The 21,387-nt window shown below is 39.7% G+C and overlaps 1 protein-coding gene across 5 annotated transcripts in view; it reads right to left on the bottom strand.

Annotated features, from left to right (window-relative positions):
- Positions 1 to 12,728, bottom strand: part of slc2a9l2 (solute carrier family 2 member 9, like 2) — a 96,911-nt gene extending 84,183 nt beyond the window's left edge. Inside the window, exons 1-4 of one of the 5 annotated variants that reach the window (XM_084704898.1) lie at positions 12,661 to 12,728; positions 12,481 to 12,528; positions 7,635 to 7,732; positions 5,294 to 5,392 (exon numbers count right to left, since the gene is read on the bottom strand). In XM_084704898.1, the coding sequence (XP_084561024.1) occupies positions 5,294 to 5,392; positions 7,635 to 7,715 (180 nt within the window). In that variant the 5' untranslated portion in view covers positions 7,716 to 7,732; positions 12,481 to 12,528; positions 12,661 to 12,728. Of the gene's footprint in view, positions 1 to 5,293; positions 5,393 to 7,634; positions 7,733 to 9,852; positions 9,923 to 12,480; positions 12,529 to 12,660 lie in introns of those variants that run through there. The other 4 variants (XM_084704897.1, XM_084704899.1, XM_084704895.1 and 1 more) reach the window with 4 other exon arrangements.
- Positions 12,729 to 21,387: the final 8,659 nt, after the last annotated feature.

Here is a 21,387-nt window from a genome sequence, read left to right as displayed (position 1 = left end):
TTACCATGCGCCACCACTCATTTTTTAAATTAAAGTTCTACATTGGACCATTTCTTCTTAATTTCTGCCATGGTCCGGTTCTCCGAACACAAATTATTTATGGCCCTATAATAATAACTAGAAAGGGTACAATTTCTGGGGAAATTGTTGGGTGTGCTTGCTTGCTTCGATTGCAGGTGGGTCCGTTTTTCCTTCTAGTGATATTTTCAAGCATTTAGCCTACTCATATTGCATAATTGACTAAGAACACCCTTTGAAACAAGGAACCCCCTTTGAAACAAGCTACTGTAACAACGTTGTCACTGGCAGTATTTCGGATGGAATTGCGATTCAAATAGTACCGTCTGCTAACTGAAAATAAGCCCCCCAAAACGTAAATAAGTTCAAATTAATTTAGGGGGACATGATTAATTCAAAAGCAGTTTTCTAGGGGCAAGCTAGCTGCTGTTGCTATCCACACTCCACTGATTGTTTGAAAGTGCAGGAAATTAGAACGTTTCTTTTGTAAGGGATAATGTATAGTAGACCCAACAGGGCGAACAGCACTCTGATGCGAAGCGGAGTGGTTTTGTTTTGCCCTGAAGGGGCTTATTTCCCCGATAATGACCAGCGTTCTATACATTATCCTGCTTATTACACGGCCACTTGCCCAAAAAAATTACTTAACACAGTGTGTCTTTTTACATGTATTTGTTACCATTCGTATTGTTGATCAGCAGAGAAATAGTTCACCAAAGACGTTGAACTTCATAGACTTTGAACATTATTTAGGCTTCAAATCAGTTGACGTCGCTAAGCAACAGAGTACGCTGGGGTTGAAAAGTTACCGGACTACTTGCGGAGTGCTACGAAAGACGTGAATCCGAGGCAAAAAGGCCACTTCCCTTGACAGCGGTCAAATATCCATAGCAACGTCAAATATGAGAAAATTGTTCACCGCAGAATGTTGGGAAGCCCCATTCAAGTGAATGGAGCATTCTACAGCATTAAGAACAGCCGTGTAATAAGACATAATAAAGTTTAGCCATAGCTGTGGCATTGAAGACAATACTGTAGCCTAATACTTACAGATAATTTAAAAACCAAACATGTCCCAGTGTGTACATGTGTATAAACGGTTAGAACGTTTTTGATGTCAGTTTTTCTAATGGCTGGCTGAGTTGAACAAAACAATGTCTACACACTGCCAGTGGGCGAGCCGAGTCTGTGACTCTTAAGGCTAACGTCAAAACAAGACGCGGTCTCACTCAAATTCCAAGTGTTACACAAATAACAAAAATATGCTGACCCGCTGGCTGTCTTCGCAGTCGCCATATCTTTAAAACACTGCTGTCCATTAGGATGTAGAATTGACCCTGGTACGAAATTAAGAAAATACTCACCAGACGCAGATCGACAACACTGTTGTCGACGAGGTCAACACTCGTTGACAACACTATTGTTACTGCCGCAATCGTCAATGGAGGCTGACGGGGCTCCCACGTAGCAAACAAATCAAAGTTTTTACAGCAACCTACATTAAAATCTCACCACCTGGCTGTTTTCACAATAGTCATATCGTCATAACATTTCCCTCTTTCAGTTTTTTTGTGTAAAATTGAACTATAGAATTAGCTACAAAAATACTACTATGACGCTTTCTAGCATGGCTGCCGCCTAAAAGACTAGGCGGTCTCAAGGGTGACCCGCACTCGCTAAAATTTCAAAGATTTTCACGGCCTAAATCAAAAATCCGAGATTGCAGTTCCACTCGAAATCGCTTACTCTACAAAGCCAAATCCTTGTGATTTTTTGGGGTGGTATTTTTCACTCGTAATCCAAGCTCCAATTTGCGAGCTAAAACGTCTCTATCACGTTGTATCAATGCGTCGTTGCTAACGTGTGTTGACGTGGTAACTTAGCTAGCACAGATTACCCTTTGTCGACAAAAGGTACTTTGTCGCCACAAAAACGTTGTAACCTCAAACTGTGCAACGGAACGTAAATCCCAATACAAGCAACGCAATCGAGACCAAGACGAACATTTTGACACAGGCTTTGTCTATGTAGTCCAAATATAGACTGATCCTTAGGGGGGCAAAAATAATAAATAAATATAGATGTGAGATAACAATGGTTTGTGCTCACCGAAGGCAAGCACACCCCAATAATGTTTTATTTGTAATGCACCTTACATTGAGCTAATCTCAAAGTGCTTCAGGTTAAAAACAAGAAAGGGCGCAAATAGTGACAGTTTTGCACTCCGCCGACTTTCTTTTGTCGCTAATACCTGATGACAGGCCGCCAAACAGGACACATTTTCTTGCCTCCACCGTCTGTGAATTTGTCCTTTTTTGCGTGTTTAGCCATATTACTGCATTTCTTTGAATAAACGGTGCAGCGTTTATTAAATAACGTTCATTTTTGGTGCGGCGTTTATTCGAGGGTGGCGTTTATTCGAAGAAATACAGTAATTCAGACAAAGAAATTACCTCAGGAGCGCATTTATAGTCCACCTGCATATTCATTTATGAGAGGAGGCAAGGGGGGGGTCAGTGGTTCGTTCACGTGCGGTCAATTTCACGTTGATTGTGATTTATAAAGGAAAGGTGCGCAGGACCTGGCGTACGACCGGTTTTAAACATGTGAATATTTCTGTGCGTAGGTACTTTTTGAGTTTTGGCCGTACGCCATTTTCTGGTATGAAAGCTGCGCATCCTTTATACATAATCCCCTGGTGTGGGCGTGACAAGAGTAGTTCACTGTCACATGTGAGAAATGACAATGAACCATATTACAGAGAGGTGCCAAATAGGAATTTTAAAATATAGCCTTATTCAGTCTTGTCTGAAGAAGAATAACGTTTTGAAATGTTGACTTTACGACTGAGGGGAACAAACAAAAATTAAATTACACTACTGCAACATCTCACCTGCAGGGTAGCAATAGCCTGCACTTCCTCCAGCTTCTGTTTATTTTATTTGAACTTTTCCTTCCCAACGCAATCCACCAATAAATGTTTCTTATAAATGTAAAGACCAAAACTATCAACGACTTCTCTACAGTATGTGCTTGGCCATCTTCTTTCTTGTTGTCTGTGTGCTTGCTCATAGATGTCTAAATGAAATTATTATATTGAAATTATGTCTAGCATGTGCGGGTTGAATATTCTACAATTTAAGTTTGAATGTGTGTGTGTGTGTGTGTCAATGTGGGAAAAAATTTTTTTGGGGGAACTATGGACGAGATAGGCCATGTCTGTGGACACCAAATTAACCAACTAATGGGGAGTCTTCCCACTGGGAAGAGGCCCCGGGGAGGACCGAGGACACGCTGGAGGGACTATGTCTCTCGGCTGGCCTGGGAACGCCTCGGGGTCCCCCAGGAAGAGCTGGTGGAAGTGGCCGGGGAGAGGGAAGTCTGGGCCTCCCTGCTTAGGTCGCTGCCCCCGCGACCCGATCCCCAGACAAGCGGCAGATGATGGATGGATGGATGGATGGATGGATGGATGGATGGGGAGTTGAATTCATCCCTTTCAAGAAATATAGTGGAATGTCTAATTCCATGGCAGCCATTCTGCCTGGTCCTTAAAGCCAAAAACCACCCAAGAACGACTGTTGAGTAGTATACCCACTGAGACTGTACATTCTGTTGAGTGTTTTGCAAAATACACATTCTTGCTGGCAATACAAAAATGTGAGTCTTTGGGCGTCATTTATCAAGCCGTTTGCGCCTGTTTCCAGGCGTTAATTGTTCGCAAAGACTGATTTAACGATGCGGGCTATGCGTTCGTGGGAGAGGCATGGGGAAAGTGGGAGGGTCGTGGGGAAAGTGGGAGTTCCAACCAAAAAGGTGGGAGGATACGTGTAAAGTGCGCCTAATTATATATTCTGCGGTATTTACAAAGACTGCCAGTAAGAGTGCGCCTCTATTCTACAGGGGAAATTATGTGTGTGTACAAATGTACGTATGTTATTCAATGGCAGCAGTGATCCGAGCAAGGTGAAGACATTTGCCAATTTTTTTTCCGAGGGTGTAGATGTTCTTCATGTTCCTATGGCTATGGTTGGTTATGATCATTGACCTATGCACTTTTGTAAAGCTCTCTCTTGGAAGTCGCTTTGGATAAAAGCGTCTGCTAAATGAATACATGTAAATGTTCTGCCCTGTAATATGTCACTACATTTAAGTTTGCGCTTTCTTTTTCCCGTATGAAGATCCATGATAGATCTGCGAGCCAATTGTTATTTTAGAGACGCGCAAATTACTCTTGAGGGCGGAGTACGTGCTGATTGCCTGATAGGTGTCAGGTTTGATAAATACTTCGCAAAATGAGGAAGCATAGCGGGCGCTATTACCAAACTCACAAAAACAGACGCAGCATAAACTGCGCCATTGTTTGGTTCTTTTGGCGTTTTTCCTTCTTTCTCAATAATCTATTCATGAGGTTTAATTGCAGCCATTTTGATTTGTTAACAGGGAGGTCAGGAGATAAATGTGAAAGTGATGTTTTCCAATAAAGCAGCAATCATGGTTCTAAGCACTAAAGAGGCATTTGGCATGCTTAAATTATATTGTGTTCTGAGCCTTTGAAGATGTTGTTAAATGTCAGGCATATTGTTTCAATGTTTCACAGAATCTCATATTATTAGTTGGTGCAATATATCATAATGTGTGAACAAGGCCATGGATGAGAACATAAATGACAAGCACCAACCCTCCAACGGGGCTGTTGTGATATGGGTGTGGCTCCAGAGGGTGTGACGGTAAGGCCACACCTAAGGCTTGTGCCAATATAACTGGGTGTGAGCTTGTAGGGTCACATCCGTACTTGAGGTGCACGCCGGCAGGATTGTTTGTCATTTAAGTGCAAGTCTTTTTAACGTGTCTTAAAAATGTTGTATGTTAGTCATCAAATGCATGCAAGACTGTGCAAGTAAATGTGGTATACTGGTGCGTGGGTTTGTTTGTAGCCGGGGCTGATTGCAGCGAGTGTCGGGAAGCTGATTGTGTTGTCTCATCGGCTTTCTGTGTTTTGGGTATGTGTTTGCCTATAACGATTTTAATGATGTATGGTTGCTATACGTGCTGTATTGTTGCCCTGACTTATTTCATATTGTTTATGTTTCCTAGATGTGGTCTATGTCACTGTTTCCTGGAGCGGTTAAACGCTGTTGTTAAATGCCTGATCTACTATTAAGCCTTATAATAAAATCTATATTTTTATACTAATTCTCAGAGCCTCTTTAGTGAGGGAAACCTGGGTGTACTGGGCATTACACTATCAACAAAAGTATCCAATGGTTAGACTCACCAATGCTGGAGCGTTGACGACTGAAAGGTTATAACCATAGAGATAAGATGACCCCAGAGCACTGAAGAAGGCTGCACTCACCAGGCAGGCTGTGATTTTCTGCAGGGTAATACACATACTGAATGAGGTCTTTTTAATATGCAATAAAAAAAATCTACATACAAACACATATACTGCATACAAAACAGTTAGGGATCTTTATGGCACAGAACTGTATTTTTAGATCAATCAAGGTAAAATTTCAAACAAGGGTAGTAAGGACATTCCAGGTGGGCATTAAGATATACAGTTTTGTACAAATGTATTGGCAGTGACATACATTTTGTGTTTGCAAAGTTTGCTGCTTCAGTTGTTGTGGTGTTGATTCACATTGCTACTCAATTATTTTGCTGAGTGATCAGTTGGATTTTAAATAAAAGCTTAATTGGCCAACAAAATTCATCACAGAAACCCACATTTCACAGTTTTTGGGCCCTGGCATAAAATTACTGCTTACATAATTTATAGTAATATCATCAGTATATGGGAAAGTTTGAACTTGTTCCAGTCAGCTGAAATCTGTCTATCATTCGGATTGGATTTTCAGAGCAGATTGATTGCTGTAAAAGAGGGGAGTATTTCCATATATCGAACCTTTTCACCAATAAAAGCTTTTAAAACCTATGAAATATATGTTATTGTTTTCCAGTATTCCATAGAAACATGTGAAAAAATCCAGCAAACTTTACAAAACACAAAATTTGTCACTGCCAAAAATTATGACCACGACTGTAGGCTGCTCCATATGTCCTTGATTCATGTCCTTGACTCTCAAGGACATACGGTAAAGAAGGAAGCAGCCCACAGCCTTGACAAAAAATGTCAGATCAAGTGAATGCCAACAGATTGGTAACACGTTCCTTGTTTGAAATGGCAGGAATAGGGACTCCAGGCACGCCTACTATGTGCGAGTATTGAAAAAAGATGGAACTCAAGGTTTCTCTTAGTGATTGCATATATGTGTGAGATTTCGATACATGCATTTACAGTACATACAAATGGCTTGAAGAATCCCAATTACCACTGATGTATACTGTAGGTTCCAGTACTATTATTTAGTACCTTTTATCACTTTGTCATCCTGACATACAGCTTTGTGTGGTATTCTAAACGACTTTGGAATTAAATTACCTGTGTTGTTTGATTTTGAACGTGTGTATATGTTTTTTTGGTGTTGTATTAATTACCCCCTTCCTCTCCCCACATACTTCTACCTTACTTTTAACCAACAAACCAATTTTGTGAAGATGTATTCCCCTTATTACCATGCAAGCAGGAAATACTGTATCTTTTTAAACATTCAGTATGAACTGATAACAAAATGTGTCAAGCCCTTGGTTTCAACGGTTCATCTAAGGTCAAGTTAACGTTTAGATTTAACAGTGATAGAGGGTTACATATGGTCGTGATTTGAGGAAAATGCAACCTGGGCCTATAATTCCAATAATAGTGTTAAATGATCATTTGTCATTGCACATAAATAGAATTCATTAAATACTGACAGAGGAAATACATTAAATATTAAGACTTCCTCTATGACCATAATTTCACATGAATTATAAGGCAAGAATAAGATAATGTCTTACTGTATATTTGTATCAATGTTGGATAAAGAGAAGAAATTACAGGTATGTTAAGCAACTGTTGGCTTTTACTTTCAGAGTTATATCATAGTCTGTACAGAAAAACTAAATAAGGTATTTCAGGATGAAGTGCAACAGGTCTGTTAACATAGTTGTCAGTTAAAAGCTATCAAAGTACTTGTCAGAAACTATAATAGGATATGATTGATCTGTGTACCAACACATTTGAGTGTGAAAAATGACATCCTTAGTGAATTTGTGTCTGTGGAGTTGAGAGGATGTTTTAAGCATGTGTGAAAAGGGAGCAAGCAAAAATACTTTCTTTCTCCAGAATGCCCTTGTCTAACACAATTACAAATGGAGCAGATCCAACACCTCTTAAATTGCTTAGTTAAAACAAGAGGTATTGCACAAAACCACATTCAGATTTTTTTTATTATGTCCTGAATTGCATAATTAACCGTAAGACACTGTACATAGAGTAAATAATGCAATAATAATCACATCTGATTATCAGCATGGGTCAGGGTCAAGGGGCATAATAGTCTGTAATGAGGTTACTAGCATTCCTATACACAGCTTTGTCCCATATCGTTATCTTAACCACCTACTTTTTACACGTGAATGATTGACAGCTGTATAAGTTGAGATGGTGACAGGGGTGAGGAAAAAACTATTATTGTGCTTATCCAGCCATTTGACTAAAGTTACATACTCACCTCTTTGGGGTGGCCTTTGGAATCGTTTGTCTTGCTGTTGTTGTTTGTTTCGACATGTTGACTTTGACCGTTTTTCTCCATATCTAGTTTTTAGGGCACTGGAATGACAGTGATGTCAGGTTACTCACTTATTTCACTCTGGTGAGACACGGTGACAGGAAATGTGATTGAGGAAGTGGTTCCTTTTGAGAAATAAATGGTGTTTCTCAACGTAAAGAGGAAATTTGCTACCAAGTAAAATATATAATATACAGTACAAACAGTATATTTTTCACCACTGTGCACTCTAACATTCAATATGTAATGTATGCCCAGAGTGGAATAGAAAGAGTATAAGCCTAACCATGACACTCTTTAATAAAGCATATTTGTGTAAGACAAAGTAATATTTGGATAATCTCCAGTTATAATGTTATCAAGTCAGATCTTAGATGGCTAGGTGAGGCTACAATGCTTATTTCAATATCAGACGAAGATAAGGCTGTCTAATTGAGGGTTAGACAGCACAAAGCTATATTTAGTCTGCCACCTAGTGGTTAATTTTAAAGTGCAACAACCAGAGGTCAAGAGGGGTAAAGAATTAACATAGGATTACTTTACCAAAAAGTATTAATTCAAAAAAGGTTACACCTTGGTCAAAGTCTGGCAAGTTACAATACACACTTTCCCCCACAATACACTTCTGCCAACAAATGTGATAGCTATGCAAATAACAGAGGGAATGAACTGTGGAGTAATGACAGTGTTAACTGGAACCTTGAACTTATGAGGCAAGCACTTTAACATATAGGCTATGTAGCACTACCTCCAACCATGTTTTACAGATGGATAACGGCCATTTATTTATTTCAACAGGCAAATCCTCATTCCTCCGCCTGGTTTAGGTTCATTTTCATCTCCTCTGTCCCTACTACTGTTCCAGAACTTTCCAGGCTCGTATGGGTACTTTTCATGCACATATAACCAGGCCTTGTTTGTGATTTGAATTGTGCAGTACCATCTAATTTTGTTTGGCCCACATTTTTGGGGAAGGTGTTTGATAGATTTTACCGCCTTCATTTGCTTTGACAGAGTTTCAGTTACTGTCTACAGCAAAATATAAAGATATAAATGAAAGACAGATGGTGTCAAATACAAAAACATGGCCCCAACAGTGCACTCTATTTTAACCAATCAAGTTGAATGGTTTGCTCCATTCTCAGAGAACCCTAAAGATGATACAAGATTCCCCCTCAGAAGGAAATGAAACACAGACTTAAAAAATGTGTGAAAAACAGCTGATGGCCAAAGGTCAGTAGTTAACAACATGGTACACACTCTGGTTTAGTACAACCCTTTTTTGTTCAGTTTGGTTCATCTTGCTACACTTGCCACAAATATTCTGGCTATGCCAATAATTGATTGCTAAATTATGTTTGATATCTGATTTTTGTTTTCTGTTATGAGAAACTGCTTGCATGAAACCTTAAATAAAAAGAAATTCAAACGTCCAATTTATCTTCTGTGGAATAGTAGTATGTAGAACAGTATAAACAAATTTCAGCTTTCACATGGAGTGCCTCGCGTCAATGACTTGACAAGTTGACAGTGTTTTAAGTTTTTGTACTTGATATGTGAAGTGATATAAATAGGTAAATCATCTACCAAAGCTTTGTAAATACAGAAGGTGAGGTCATTCCAATTACAAAATATATAAAAGGGAATGGAATTAACAAGGCTCCTTGAAACCTGATCTTGGAAGCAAAGCATGATTGTTATCCAGATGGTCATATCATTTATGTCAAATCAATTTCCCGCCTTGGTGCAATTGCAGCACAAGTCACCTTTTATCTATGATAGTCAATACATTTATAGTCAAGTATATTATTTTATAATTGTGCTCGATTGGATGCAGCAATCAATGAAACATTCATATCCATTCACACTGATTTTTGTAGTCAATGAACATCATACACTCAAGTCTGCATACTGACTGACACAGAATCTTTGAGATTCTCAGTATAGTTCCTAGAGGAGTTTGGTCAAGGATCTTTTAGAATTACATCAAATCAATCTACAGACAATATTTCTGAATTATAACATATTCTGTACACAGGGTTAGAATTACAGGAAGGTTTGGGTGGGTCTGACACCCCTAATTAAGACTTGAGACTTGAAAGAGGCAAAAAAGAGGCAAAAGACAACAGGTCTTGGGGGTCATTAAAAAGAAGATTGTTACCTGTAATGTTGATAATGTCTTTTGTTCTGATACAGCACTGTGTGGGTCTGTGTTTGAGCGGAAATTATGGTCTGCTGTTGTATGCGTGGGTCTGACTCACTGCCAGTTTTTCTTTACGATACTTTGTTGGTGACCACTGACTCAAAAAGTACGTACCCCATGAGCTTGTGGAATGGATTGGATTTATTATCATCAACGCTGCAGATATGACATTAAACAAGCAAGATACTGTAAGGATTGTAAGACTTCAGTTTGCCTGGGCTGTATGAGGTATCCTTTACACCCTGGAGAAAAAGTTGTATAATTGTTGTATAATAATTGTATAATTCGCACTATGGCTGTGCAGTAACAACCTAGATTGACAGGCTCAAAGAAAAAAGGCAGTATGTTTTTTATTATAGTAAATGAGGACTAAACCTTTATTGAACTGAATAAGTAAAAACAGTGCAAGAAAAGTTTGAACAGTAATAGTAGTCTAAAAGACAAAATACATATTTTTGTGTTGATTGATAATTAAATACTGTATTTGAAAGGTCAACTAAAAAAACAGAACTGTGTGTCCCTCTAAGCAGGGGCGGATCTAGAAATTTTCATTTGGGTTGGCAATGGGGTGGCAGAAGCAAATCAAAACCAAAAGTAGGGTGGTACAGTAATCCCTATGCAGTAGCGGCTGGTGATAATGGGTTTTTTTTCGGGGGGGAGGGGGAATAAACACAAAGCAGCACTTTGAAACTGGGCAAAACAACCACCACTACTTTATTTAAACAACTATGTATTTAAGAAGAGCAAGACAATACGATACAAAATTCCTGTTACAAATATAACAAGATAGTGAGGATATCGTTTTTTTTTTATGATATCCTCCCATCCACTACCAAAAAAGCTTGTTAACTAGCTACTTGAACATCCAGCCAGCCAAATTCGTTCCGCATAAAGAGCAGGTGAAGCAGGTTGCAGCCTCATCCTCGGTCACTAGCCTGCTGCTTCGTCCTCGGTCACTAGCCTGCTGCTTCGTCCTCGGTTACTAGCCTGCTGCTTCGTCCTAGGTCACTAGCCTGCTGTTCGTCCTCGGTCACTGGCCTGCTGCTGGATTAAATCAAGTCGGTCCGAGATCCTTTATTCTTTTTTTTCTTCCAGCGAGCGTCTTGTGAAATGTTTTTTTGGTAAATCAATGACAGAATTTGTTTTGACGCACCGCCACTGATTCACAAAACCAAAGTTTCTGCTAGCTATGCTGCTCTCGTAGATGCTTGTTCTGGTAACTAAGTGAATTTTAAAGGTCGCTGATTCACAGAATCAGTCCAATCGCGTTGAAGTAAGAACGATAGGAAACCATGTCATTGGTTAGGGCGCAAAGATTTGCGCCCCAGAATCGAACTTTCAATCTACCAATGAAAAGCTGTCCCTGCTGAAATGACAGCGAAAAGTAGTAAAGCGAAAAGTATTAACAAGCTTCCATAGACTTTGCTGTTACTGGCGCCCTTCACCTGAAGGAGGAGCTTTTCTCAGTAATGACGAATGGCAATATATTATGTTTGGTCACATTTAAACATTTAAGTGACATGTACCGTAAACACGGTACATTTCGTAATTGTATTATTTGGTATATGTTTTTTGACCTATCTTTTGACATATTTTCATCTCCAAATGTTAAGGGGGGCGGCTCACTTGCACCCCCTGTTGACGCAACGCCACTGTCCCTATGGTAAATGATTAGGCTATAACATTGTAGTTTAAATTTAACAGTAACATTAATATTATTTATTGAAACGTTCCATAATGTACAAATTATATTTTTCCATGGGAAGATTGAGGTTCATGTTGTTTAATTGTAACTTGTTTTACTACATGCTCTTATGGTTCTTCCCTTTGGGGCTTATTTGTTTTTTCACAATGCATGCTTCATGTTTTGGCTACACACAATGTCTGAGGCTATCTCATTGTTATGATCAGCGTCCTATGCACTTTTGTAAAGCTCTCTCTTGGAAGTTGCTTTGAATAAAAGCGTCTGCTAAATGCATAAAAAAAGATTGGGGTGGCAGTATTTTTTATTGGGGTGGCAGCTGCCACCCTTTGCCACCCCTTAGATCCGCCACTGCGTAGTAACATGAATTTACTTTTTCCAAAGAACTTCACGTAGGTTGAAATATTGGTGATCCAGAAAAGTATGGAAAACGTATGCCATCTTGGATTAAGCTACTTAAATTAATTTCATGAAATATCAGTTTAGATGAATATCTTTCCATATTAGCATACATTTTAAAAATAAGTTTGTATAAAAGGTGTCAGCTAAACATGAAATGTTCTTTTTGGGAAACCTCACACCTCCGCAACCTTTTTGTGTTATTTTGTTTTATAGCTGTCATGTAGTCAAATCATCCAAATCATTTTACTTTCCAGAATACACTTATAAACCAGAATGAACCACTTATAAACCACCCTTTTGTTTAAAACTTTACTTTAACTGCCACATTTACATATTGAACTATCAGATGAACTCATACTAAATCATCATTAAGAGGAAAAGTCTATATATAACCAAACAACGCTGCACCACAATGCATCACAAAGCCTTAAAATGTGTGCCTTGCCGGTACTTGTACCAAATTTACTAACGTGTTGACTCACCCCCAGTCAGTCCAGTGAGCTAGCAGTAAGGAAAAACTTCAAACTGACCTATATCCATTCAGGAAACATGAGAGTGCTGTGTCAATAAAAACTCCCCCTGTCAAATGATTAACATAAGAAAATTACAATGTGCAAACACGTGTGCGTGCACACACACACACACAAAGAAAACACACTTACTGACACAAACAGATGGCTTCTCTCGCATCTGTCGAACCTTCTGCCGGTGCGTCTGTCCATAAATGAATTAGAATCTGCAAACCAAAAGACAGAGGAACAGAGGTGAGGTAACCTGTAGCAGATACATCAGAGATCAACCTTCAAGTAACATCATGAATCACAGAAAACCACAACTTGTGGGACTCCATTGAACAAGGGAGTTGGTCTTAGTCTTTCACACAATACATAGTATTTCTTTAGTTAGAGTATCCTTTGACAAAGGTGTGTAGGGAGTCAGATGACTGAGCGGTTAGTACACCGGGCTAGTAATCTGAAGGTTACCAAATCGATTCCTGGCTGTGCCAACTGACGTTGTGTCCTTGGGCAAGGCACTTCACCCCACTCTGGATACCCTACTCTGGATAAGAGCATCTGCTAAATGTACATGCAGAACAGCTAGTTTGGTGCATTTTAGAAGGAAACTATAGTAGCTTAACCTTGCAATAAGAGACCCTTGAAAATAGCTAAAGAAGGTTGGTCGGTCAGTTGGATCAATTATTTGAGATATTTAGCAGGTGTGGGAACCAAAACATCTGCAAGCTCATGTTTTAATTACTCTGGCAGATAATGCAGACCACCTTCTCAATCACACAGATTTCCATGCGACCTGGATAGAACCCGGCCAATCACAATCATCAATAAAATGAGCAGGTTTGATATGATGAGGATATGACGATGATTATATGAATCCATCTAATTCTATCCAATTGCATCACAAGGCATTTTGGTGTGCGCCCCTTGACAACACCCCATGGAAGTCGAACATTTAAGGAGATGTTCCAGACTAATATGCATCTGCAAGCTTAATGAATTTTGGTGGCAACTGGTGTTTTCTACAGTTGGTAATTATGGACCATGGATTAGACATGGAGGGACATATACAAAAAACGTGCAGGTTTTAGTATCATGGTGCCAATGTCTTATTCTCTTTTTCGTTGTATTTGCATTAGGTGAAGATTTCTTTACAATGGATTCATTAAAAAAATACTTTTGTATAATTTTAACCATATACACAAATGGCATATTTTTTAGTAGACTTCAGTAAGAAGTATTCCCGAACTGGCACACATCAGTGAGTGGAAAAGGTCACGTCAATAAAACAATGCTTTTGAAAGAAAGCAAAAACCTCTAAGGGAGCTACTGACTTCCAGTAAACTCGAAGGAAAGGAAGAACAAAGGAGCTGATATCATAGGATACGGAAGTCTCCTGAAAACATTTCGGTTTACTGCTGGTTCAGCAATTGTGAGGGTGATGGAATGATTTATCCCTGCCAGATCTTCTCCAGCCCTCCATCACTATTGGGAGCATCTCTGTGGCAGCCTCGCCTGTCTTGATTACTGTAATTCCCTTCTGACTGGTCTACTGGCATGTTCCATGCATTCTCTGCACAAAGTCCAGCCGCTCTTCTAACCTGTAAGCTCTCCAAGTACTCACACACAACTCCCCTGCTGTGGTCACTCCACTGGGTTGCCAGTCGCCGCAAGGGTCAGACACAAATTATTGCATTTGCCTTTGCTGCGGCAAAGGACAATCCCCCTCATGCCTCCGATGTCTTTGTATGTGACTCGGGTGCTTAATCTGCAACATCAGGTCTTCTCATGACCTGATAATATATAGATAGATGTTCCTACTCAAAGAAAGAAGGGTCCTATAGCATTCCCATTATGTGGTGCTTCTACTTCTGTGCCACACAGTGGTGAATGACGACTAACTTCTCTTTTGCCTGGCCACCTAAGGCACCTGAAAGCAACACTTACCAGTACTATAGCAACTCATTACTCTTACCGATACCTGGAAATGCATCCCTTCTCTGCACTTCTCTGCACTCTGTTTTCACAATCCTGTTCTCACACTGTCTGGTAAGAGATCGCACTCATGGGTGCTTGATGTTAAACTTATGTATTTTTTGCAGCACTTTACTATGAAATGCTATCAATTAGACATTAGTTTGAGATATTATTGCAGCTTGTGGTGTATGTGTTATTTTTTAAATTTATATATGGTTTTTATACATTTTTTCACATTTTGAATGATAGATTTTGAGTGGACTGACACCTAAAAAAACAAAAAAGATCAGAGCATTGTGTTTACATCACTAATGCCGTACTCATAGTACTGGTAAGTCATCAGTGGGAGTGACTTGCCAAAACCATGTCACTGATGAGACAAGACCACAGCACTACTACATCCGCTGTATGCAAGGGGAAACCCAAGGGGGTGCTGGGGTGTCAGTTCATTGTGTCTCTGACACCCCTCATCCTACCAAGGTAGCAAAAGGTAACTGTTTGTCAGGTCCCTGCATCAATGTACAGTTGTACACTGAATGGATTTTAATACCAACCAATGGCACTTTCCCATTCCCTTCTACTGACCTTTCTAGTTTAGTTTTAACATGCCCATCTAAACTGTGTTTTAAAAAGGGGAAAGGACAGATTTAACAGAGTCATATTTATATTACATAATTATATTTAATTAATAGTGAAAGAAGCATTTATATATTTATACCACCAAGAAATCTCTTCCAGACAAAACTCATTTTACTCATCTTTAATAGTTTGGCAACATTACTGAACCTCTGGAATTCTGGTTGGTGGGAGTCCACCTCAATGCTCAGCCACTAACAATTACCCAGTTCAAACGTGTGCAGCTATGTTCGCAAATAACAGAATCCTTTGATATGTGTTCAGACATGATGTAAAATGCAGTGCTACAACAATGAAAATGTGATTGAAACTGTTGGAAAACTGTTGTTTTCAAGTGATTTCATGAAAGGAATCTATGATAGGCAATACATTGTTGCCATGTGTTCCTAAAAATGCATTTCTGTATATTTTGACAATTTATAGTTTTGACTGCAACAGAAACTGAAACAGAACTACCAAAATACTCCCTACATTCTTTTTTTTCTGGGTGCATATAAAGATAGAGTATGTACAAACAGGGACAAAATAAAGATTTCAAATGAACCGGCAAAACATCTACACCACAATTCTTTATCTATGACGCATGATGCAAAAGCACTCTCTCAGTTTTACAATACCTTGTACAAGTGGCTTGATGATAAGGCTGGGATTGTAATGTCTTGTGAACTCCCTGCTTTTGACCTTTGGAACTGAAACACTGCTGTTGCCACAGTGAGTAATCACCAGGGAATGAAAACCAAGTAGTAATCTGAGAACTCTCTCTTGGCTATCCTGCACTGTATTATTCAATCATAAGCAGACAGCTTTTCCTGCATGGGAGGAACACCATTAAAAATACAAATAGTTCTACTTGAATGTAATTTCTGGTGACATGAAAGCATAAGATAAAACAGACTAATAAATGTTGAGTATGTCAATAATTTTTAAAGAAAAATTCAAGAAACTGATTCAAACAACGCAGAAACTCATATGCTCAAATGCTTAAATTTAACAGATCTAACCTGCATGGCAACATAGATCATAATGGGAATGTAGATTGACTATGTGTACTTGTTTTTCACTAAAAATGAACATTACTCATTCGACTACACTGAAACAATTCCAGAAAGGTCCAGCCCAAAAAATGTGTTTCTTGCCCACTGCATGAACACTCGCAAAATGAACTCATACATGAACATTCACAAAAATAAGTTGTTTTCAAGAGCACATTTGGTTTTGTTTGCAAATTCCATGGGTTCCAAGTCAATATCAGTGTCCAGAATATTTTTTTCCAAAGACTAAAGACCTTATCAGCAAGGGTAGCTTTATTTGTACAAAAATATTTCCCATTTCTTTTTGGTTACTTGCTTGCTGGCCATATCCACATACAGCCAAACCAGACAAACAATCCTGCGCTGAATACCTACATCATATTACATAAAGAGTGTCTATTTTAAATTGAACGTCAAAAACATGATACAAACGTAAATCAAAATATGCAACTCAATCTCTTCAATGTAAATACAAGAATCAAAAACTTACCCCTACAACCCCTTTCTGTCTTTAGTCTCTGGTCTCCAGCACACTTATTCTGTGACTATCCTCTAATTCAAGTTATTCAGGTCTTCATTTAGTGGTTCGCTAACTTTGTTAGCATTATCAGGGAGGAATGGTTGAGGGTAACTTAATTTGCAGAAATGTAAGAAAACATGGGAAGGCAGCCTTGCTCTCAAGAAGACCATGTGGATTTCATCAACAGGGGGTTGAAATGGAGAGAAACAGTACACTATGAAAGTATAGGAAGGAGATCTAGCCCCATCTAATAGTGTAGCCAGTGCTTTGGGAAAACTAGGTCTCTTTTACGCATAAGGGAACTTATATGAGTTTCTACAAGCAGTTTGTAAGCTTTACCTGAATCTCACCCGTTTACATGTATATTCATTGTTGTAGATGTAAGTGGAAAGAATTGTTCTGTACATAACTCCTGAGCTTTTCTGGGCAAACAGACCTGTACATTTGTTGCGATGGACAGGCTCTGTTCATGGTATATTGTGTTTGTGTGATGTAGCAGTGAGGATGGACTGACAGGAAAGGTCCTGTCATGAATTGACTCTCAGCGGCATGGGAATACAGCCGCAGAGAGGAGAACAGGGCTGGCATGTCGGCAGAAGGAAACACGGAGAGGAAGCAGACCGTATACGACCACACGACAAGGACCCACTGCCGACCGAACTGACTTGTTCTTGTTACCTGTTGTCTGTCTACTGCTCCAACCAGTTTGTGGTCGACCCTGTGGGGACAAGTCACTCACTCTCTGGGCCAGTCCTCCCAGTGGCTCCTTGCAGCGCCCCCACCTCAGGCCACTAAGTACCATACATGTGTACATATTTCACCTCGATAACATTGCTCCTTGTGTTGGCGGTGACTGGTGGGTTGATTTGTTTTAAACGTACGTGCCAATAACTGGGTGAATTGTCATCAGAGAAATGTTGAATGTGATGTTTTAACGTGCAGTGGACCTCACCCATAGTACGGAAAGGTCAGAGGGGAGAGAGCTGCTCGGCCATAGTCATAACGTTCAGGCAGGGAGTACACACAGTGGTAATGTTGGCCATGACGAACGGTTGGGCAGTATGTATTACATGAACTGAATACATATTTTGTAGTATACCTTTCCTTGTGTGTGTGCGCGTGTGCTTTGGGGCAGTGCCGGTCCTAGCACATTCGGCACCCTAGGCGAGATGTATGAATAGCGCCCCCCCCCCCTCGCCCCCCCTTCCGGGGCCGCAAATCAACACGGATATGTGACTTGGCGCCCTCTGCTGGTGGTGCGGAACAGTTAATTGATGGATGATTGCAGAATTTGCCGCCCCCCTCTTGATGCCTTAGACCGGCGCTGCTTTGGGGAGACTAAAGTCGACGTCGCCACCAGCATCGGTACGAGTCTTACTAATAGTGGAGAAAAAGGCAGTGGCCTGTATCTGTTCAAAAGTGAAACCGTTTTGGAAAATATAAAGTAATCCCTGCAAATGTTTGAGCTGCAAACATTTTATGTAGTATACAATGACCAAAAATATGGACACATTTAAACTTTTTACTCATTTTTACTCAAACTTATTTTTATTATTATTATTTATTCATTGGATAAGTATGTGTGTTGGATCACAATTTTGTGTTTATGTTATGTCCATTTTACAGAACCTACCATTTCATCCACTTATTGTCCTTGTTTGAGTGATTGAATACATCTTTCCTGGGAGTATTTTAACATAATTTGCCTCGAATTATTGTTGTTTGTAATAGTTAATTTAGTATATGCACTATTTGTCTTCTATTTGACTGTATGTCTCTTTGGATAAAAGTGTCTGTTAAATTAATAAAGTGTAATATTCAATAAAAGTGTAACAGGACCTGGCTGTCATTATACTGTATAGACCAATTATCACCCTACGTCACACGACTGTCAAGCAGGCTCAACTGCGCATGTCGGTTGCAAAAGACGAACTTCTCCCGGGTCTATTACACTTGGAGTGTCAATCAGGTCATCATATATCTCTGGCCACTGGATTGCAAGACTTGACATTAACTTTTTGAGGCACTTTGGACAACTACATTTACGTTTCACTTGTCTATGCACAAAAGGTCCCTTGACCCCGATACCTTTAAATAACCTGACCAAGTGATCTGGCAAAACTAGCCTGGCTAACGGAGGTCGCTTTCTCAGGCAAATGACGAATGAAACAGGCTCGGTTAAAGAAATCCGAGATGCTGGCTATCTTCAGCAGGCTTGTATTTACAACAGGCAGTCCTCCCTGACGTTTTGGGGGTAGAATAGAGTGAACGGGCAAAACTAGGCTGGCTCAGGGCAAAACTAGCCAGGTTTGGTTAAAGAAATCCGAGATGCTGGCTAGCAGGCTTGTATCTACAATAGGCAGTCCTCCCAGACATTTCTGGTGTAAAAAATGGAGTGAAATACAACATTGTGAACACTGCCAGTGAGCGACCCAAGTCTGACTGATGCTAACGTCAAAACGGGGACGCAGTCTCACTCAGATTGCCAGTTTTAAACAAATCACAAAAATAGTCGGACCAGCTGGCTAAAAGCAGAATTCCCATATCTCTTGAAAGCTGCCTTGTTTGACTTTTTAGATGTAGAATTGACTGTAAAATTATGAACTTTGTATGGAAGCAAATCGTGACCAAAATTCAAATGAAAATGCATTTCCAGAAATGCTTTTTCATTTTAAGAATGTGGCTGCATTATTTGACTCATAAATAAAATTAGTAATCAATCATCCTATTTGCATTTTAATTTTCTTCTTTAAGACTTTCTTTCACTTAATTTAAATGAAAACGAAAAATACATTTGAAATTTAATTTTCAAAATATGCCCCAGCAAATAGATACCAAAATTCTATTTGAAATGTAAAATTGGAAAATGAAAACGCATTTCCAGAAATGCGTTTTCATTTTAAGAACGTGGCTGCAAAATCGTGACCACAATTCAAATTCAAATGCATTTCCAGAAGTGCATTTTCGTTTTCGTGTTCTGCCCGCAAAGAACTGCCCATAATTCCAATAGGGTCCAAATGCAGTGCTCCCTCCTCAGGCCCCTCTAAACCGGAACTCTCTCCTCAGGCCCCTAGAGCCGGAACTCTCTCCTCAGGCCCCTTTTTTCATGTGTATCCGAGGTATTAGCGCCACCGCTGGTCGGAGGATACTGTAGGCTATTTATATTAATAGGCTACCTTACATTTCATGTGTATCCGAGGTATTAGCGCCACCGCTGGTCGGAGGATACTGTAGGCTATTTATATTAATAGGCTACCTTACATTGAACTTCGGTTTTAGCATAAGTCAATAATGTTTAACAAAGCGGAAATTAGCATTGCGGCTAGCGTTACGTATTGCTAACATTACAAACATGATCACTGTTCTAACCCTGGCAAGCATAGAAAATAGGTTTGGCAGTTTAGCGTCATCTAGTGGTCATTATAGAATATCACATTTTTTTCCGTTGGTCATTTGCAGCAGCAACAGCTGGCTCGTGTTATTGTTTATTGTTTCCACGGCAACAAGAGCCGGCTCTGAAATAATTCATTTTTTAACGTTGATAATACAAACAACACTACTCTCTTAATCTGAAATCAATATCCATCCTTGTATTTATGTTAAATGTTGCTTCATCAATTACCACTTCAATCATAAAGATGTGTAATAGCACTAAACATATATTCCATATTCCAATAACGTAGGATTACGGTGTTCATGGGAAACTTAGGCTACTGCAGGGGGATAAATTAACAATAACCATGCCGAGAACATAGCCTTATGTATCGTTGATGAAATGCCTCATTTAGGCTATCACCGGCCAAACTGGCTAGCGAGTTTTTATTATGAAAATGAAATTTAGCCCGCATTTGGAGGGTGTTAATTTAGAACTCTGTACCTAACGCTAGCCGCAATGCTAATTTCCGCTTTGTTAAACACTATTGACTTATGCTAAAACCGAAGTTCAATGTAAGTTAGCCTATTAATATAAATAGCCTACAGTATCCTCCGACCAGCGGTGGCACTAATACCTCGGATACACATGAAAAAAGGGGCCTGAGGAGAGAGTTCCGGCTTCAGGGGCCTGAGGAGAGAGTTCCGGTTTGGAGGGGCCTGAGGAGGGAGCACTGCATTTGGACCCTTCTCCATAATTCGAAAACGAAAATGCATTCTGAGCGGCGCAGCAGAGTGACGTCAGTAGCCTCTCTTTTTCAGCTACCTGCTGACCGAGCTACCCATCTTGTTCGGTAGGGGGCGGTGTGCACATACGCATTGCATTACATGACCAAATTTGCCTAGAAATTGACTGAATTGCCGGGTATTTAAAAGACGCATCACAGATCATGGCGCTCCCTCAAATTATGCATACACTGATAGAATTAGCTGAGCTGGTAGAAACTAATAATATACCTGAGTCTGATGCCCGTGACCGAGTAGAACAAACTGAGTTGCTAGTTGCTTGAGGAAGACCCAGATCATCTGGGATAGCACACATACTTCTTGCCGACGTCGGCCCGATGTGTATAAGATACGTCGGCAAAATGTAGTATGGAGATAGTTGGTATTTGATCAAAACTGATTTCCAGATTATGTGTGGACGATGAATCAAATCACACCCGGCCGCACTACAGATATATTCTGATAGATAAATCCTTATATGCTGTTAAATAGGCTATGTCCGATCTCTCAGAAAGCAAATATTTCACTAACCATAACCGATATGAAATGTCACTT

Source organism: Hypomesus nipponensis, chromosome 9 (assembly GCF_054491055.1).
Source record: "Hypomesus nipponensis isolate SF chromosome 9, ASM5449105v1, whole genome shotgun sequence".
Lineage (NCBI taxonomy): Eukaryota > Metazoa > Chordata > Actinopteri > Osmeriformes > Osmeridae > Hypomesus > Hypomesus nipponensis.
This window is presented reverse-complemented; position numbering and strand designations above follow the sequence as displayed.